At 40.5% G+C, this 4,162-nt stretch overlaps 1 protein-coding gene across 1 annotated transcript in view; it reads left to right on the top strand.

Annotated features, from left to right (window-relative positions):
• Window positions 1-1,077: 1,077 nt before the first annotated feature.
• col28a1b (collagen, type XXVIII, alpha 1b) overlaps window positions 1,078-4,162 on the top strand; it is a 20,619-nt gene continuing 17,534 nt past the window's right edge. The window contains exons 1-3 of the mRNA XM_035671835.1: window positions 1,078-1,245; window positions 1,780-1,922; window positions 3,160-3,725. Of these exons, the coding sequence (XP_035527728.1) occupies window positions 1,781-1,922; window positions 3,160-3,725 (708 nt within the window). The 5' untranslated portion in view covers window positions 1,078-1,245; window position 1,780. The remainder of the gene's footprint in view (window positions 1,246-1,779; window positions 1,923-3,159; window positions 3,726-4,162) is intronic.

Below are 4,162 nucleotides of genomic sequence, written 5' to 3'. Positions count from 1 at the left end.
ATAATAAATAATAATAATGATGATAATAAGTTAAAATAAAGTACAAAAAATTAAAATAGGTAAGATTTTCTTTATTGATCCCACACTGGGGAAATTCACTCGCTCCAGATACAACACATAGCAACAGATAAGGAAATACACATTAAATAATAGAATAATGATAATATAATAGAAAAGTACAAGATATAATGAAAATAGAGAAAGTAAAATAAGAGTTATATATACAGCTTTTTATATACAGATGTGATTTATGTGGAACATTACACAGGTTACAGCAGGAGGCAGGAGGTAGTGGCATGGTGGAAATAATAACTGCACAGGATAAGAATATATACAGCAGTATAGTATGTAGTATATGTTTCACATTGTAGGAGGAAGTTCTGTCAAACAGTGACCACATATTCTGTTTTCAATTGGTTGCCATGATGTTTGTTTGTTGTCTTTCATGCAGTTTACCAGCAGATGGTGCCATAACTCAAAGTATGAAAATACACAGAGAGGAAAGCAACGAACTGAATCCCTACACTTAATACTGATCACTACAATATTTTATAATAGATAAATAGAATACAATTAAGCAGATTATGTTAAAATGTTTTCCTGGTTAATATACTCGCATCGTTGGATTGACTGAACCTTACAAGTAGACTACAACTACTCCAGATAATATCTGTAGCTGTACATGGGAATCACACTACAACTCATCTGGTTTTCGCATTAGTGGGCGACAGTGGAAAAGTAAAACAATCTCATTAGGGACTTTTTACGCACAGCATCCAAACAATCTCCATGCGCAACAGCCCAACACACAAAGCAGTGAGGCAAAAAGAAAACTGTATTAAAACCCCCCAGCTGAGAATAAGACGATATTAACTGCCTCAGACTTATTTTAAGGTACTTTATTTTGATTAATAGCCATGTTGATATCAGGTTTCCCTCTCCGTGTTGCTCAGTTTTAACCCCACACTGCTCCAATATTCCAATAATCTCCCTAATAGGATCTCATTCAGTCGAACAGGAGAGTCAGGAAAGTCCGTTCGGTCAGTCATCAAGCTCTGAACTGGACCGGCGCTGAAATGTTGGAGCGGCCCCAGAGCCCCCGGCTACACACACAGACTATCAGCTCATCTGATGGTCCTCACTTTATCTCAGCCCGGTTTATAGGACCAGATTCCGCGAAATGCCACCCAAAGACCCACAGCTGACTGGACTACAAGCACTGACTGCAGCTAAATGAGACTCTAGGTAAAACATTTCATCATTATTTAATTAACTATACTATAAAAACCCACTTTAATGTACTCTTCGTGTATTTTACTCGTCGTGTTACAGTTTGAATGACAACTTTAGTGTTTGTTGTTGGATAAGTCATGAGGTTAAATAAGGCAGAAGGTTGTTAACATTTAAATATGTTTATTTACTGTACGTGAACTCACATACAGTTTAAAGGTTGCACTGTTTGATATATTTTTTTAGACTATTTAGTGTTTGCACTGATTATTCTGGCTTTAGGCACATTTACATATTTATGGCACTTTATAAAGCACATTATCAGTATTAGGAACTGTATTATTTTAATGAATTATCACATATACTGCAGCTTCACAGCCCCCCTTGTTGGGTGTGGTCATTAAGATGCATTAAAGTTACACTAACTTAAACTTAACTTAACTAACTAAAAACAGGTAAATCTTATAACACTGGCAGAATATTTTATGTTTTGTATACAGGTTGTTGTAAGTTGTATGCACTTAACCACTTTGTCTGTGCGACTGCTAGGATGGAAATGTTGCTGAGGGGAAACCTGAGGAGAGGAGTGGCGCTCTGCCTGCTGTTGTTGGCTCTCGTAGGCGAGGCCACAGGCCAGAGGAGAAAGACAGGACGCAGGAACAACTACAGGCTGCACGATGATGGAGGAAATGGTAATGTTCTGTATATGTGTGTCAGACTCCAGGTCGGAGGATCAGACGCTCACATCCACAGCTGAAGAGTCGTTATGTGCAACAATTATAGGAGAGTTTGTCTGGATGGTTTTAGAGCACAAACCAGACACATATTTGATAAATGTGGGTTGATGGCAAGCAGTGTCAGCAGGTTTAAATCCCAGTTCAAGTCTAAAACTGACGTCCTATTAAAGTTTTGAAGCCAATGATTGAACCCAAACATCCACAGGTCACAGTGGGACCATCGATGTGGCTCAGGAGGTAGATTAGGTTGTTCACTGATCGTAGGGTTGGTGGTTCGATCCCCAGCTTCTCCTCCATATGTCTACATGTCCAAGTGTAATTGGCCAATAACATTTTTCATCTAATATTCATTCTCACTGCGTGGTATATTAACCCCCATGTAGACATGTTCACCAGGTAGATCTCCTTGCACCGAGGGCAGCTCACACCTAAAGAACTGTACTGGACAATTAAAACTGTATCTTTGTAAGTTTCTGGTAAGGAAGGTCCAGTGTGTAACATTTAGGAGGATCTATCGGCAGAAATGGAATATAATATTTATAGGAATGTGTTTATCAGAGTAGAAGATAAACATTGTTGTGTTTTTGTTACCTCGGAATGAGACGTTTTTATCCACAGACATCTTCTGTGGCATCCACCATATTGAATCACCATGTTTCTACAGTAGCCCAGAACGGACAAACCAAACATCGCAATGCCACCAAATCCTACACAAGATTTAGTCAACTACTAACATGTTTTTAAATTAATTAATTAATTACTAACAGAGATGAGTAAGTACACTATTATCTGTATCTTAACAAATATTACCTGTACCCGTATTTAGAAGGGACGGGACTAACTGGAAGTTAATTAGAAGTTTTCATTTATTGGAAAACACCCTCAGAGTTGAGCTTCAGAGCAATGTTTTGGCCACAATAGTAAATTTTACAGAACTTACTTCTTGTTTATTAGAAAACAGATGTTGACATATTTTACTCTGATGATACTCGTACTCATAAAATTATTTGTACCGGATGCTCGTTTCAGCTTGCTCAACGCTAATTACTAACTATATAAAATGTCAAAGAAATAGTTCTTCTAAGACGTGTTGATATTGTTTGACTGACCAACAGTTAAAACCAATAGATAACTTTAACTTTCCATTAATCAACAAATCAATTAACTCAGTAATCGTTTTCTTCTCCCGCAGGTCTGACGTGTTCACTGGAGGTGGCTTTCATCGTGGACAGCTCAGAGAGTGCAAAAATATTCCTGTTTGAGAAGCAGAAGGCCTTCGTGTTGAGCTTCAGCACTCGCCTCGCTATGCTGCAGGTAGCCGGCTGGACGCTGAAGGTGCGAATGGCCGCGCTTCAGTACAGCTCCTCCGTGTCCATAGAGCACCGGTTCTCAGCCTGGAAAGACCTGGATTCATTCCACGGTCGAGTCAGCACCATGAACTACATCGGCCATGGCACCTACACCACCTACGCCATCACCAACGCCTCGCAGCTGCTGGTGCAGGAGACGCCGGAGGACAGTGTCAGGGTTGCAGTGCTGATGACCGACGGGGTCGACCATCCCCGTAACCCCACTGTGATTGCAGCTGCAGCAGAGGCCAAAGGTCATGGCATAAAGTTCTTCACTGTAGGTCTATCAGACATCGCCCAGCAGAGTCAGAACAACGCCAAGCTACGTGCCATTGCCAGCACCCCCGCTCAGCAGTTTGTCCAAAGTCTTCTTAATCCTCAGCTGGAGGAGAAGCTGCTCAAAGAGATGGTGAGTGTCGGCTTCGAGAGAGATGACCTCAGTTAAGATGGCACCCGTGTAGATGGAAGAAACAACAGGGACAGGATGTTGTGTTTTTTATCCCAAAAGTGAGTTTTAACATCAATAAATGTTGGTATTAAAGGTCCAGTGTGTAACAATTAGGAGGCTCATTATGGTTTTGTTACCTCAGAATGAGCCGCTTATATCTACAGACCTGCCATGTTTCTACAGTAGCCCACGAGGAACAAACCAAACACTGGCTCTAGAAAGGGGTGTTAGCGTTGTTCAACAGTTTCTCTTTCACACTTGGAAGAGGAGGGTGAAGCGAGGAAGTTATAATCTCCAATTACTCCACTAAAAGCCACTAAATCCTACAAACTGGAGTCATGTAAACACTGGTATTAACTTGTTGTGGGTATCCGCATTTGTCATGTTTCTCTACTCAT

This window comes from Morone saxatilis, unplaced genomic scaffold (genome assembly GCF_004916995.1).
Source record: "Morone saxatilis isolate NCDOM2014 unplaced genomic scaffold, NCSU_SB_2.0 Contig24, whole genome shotgun sequence".
NCBI classification, from domain to species: Eukaryota; Metazoa; Chordata; class Actinopteri; family Moronidae; genus Morone; species Morone saxatilis.
The sequence above is the reverse complement of the archived record's forward strand: the minus strand, read 5'-3'. Positions and strand labels throughout refer to the sequence as shown.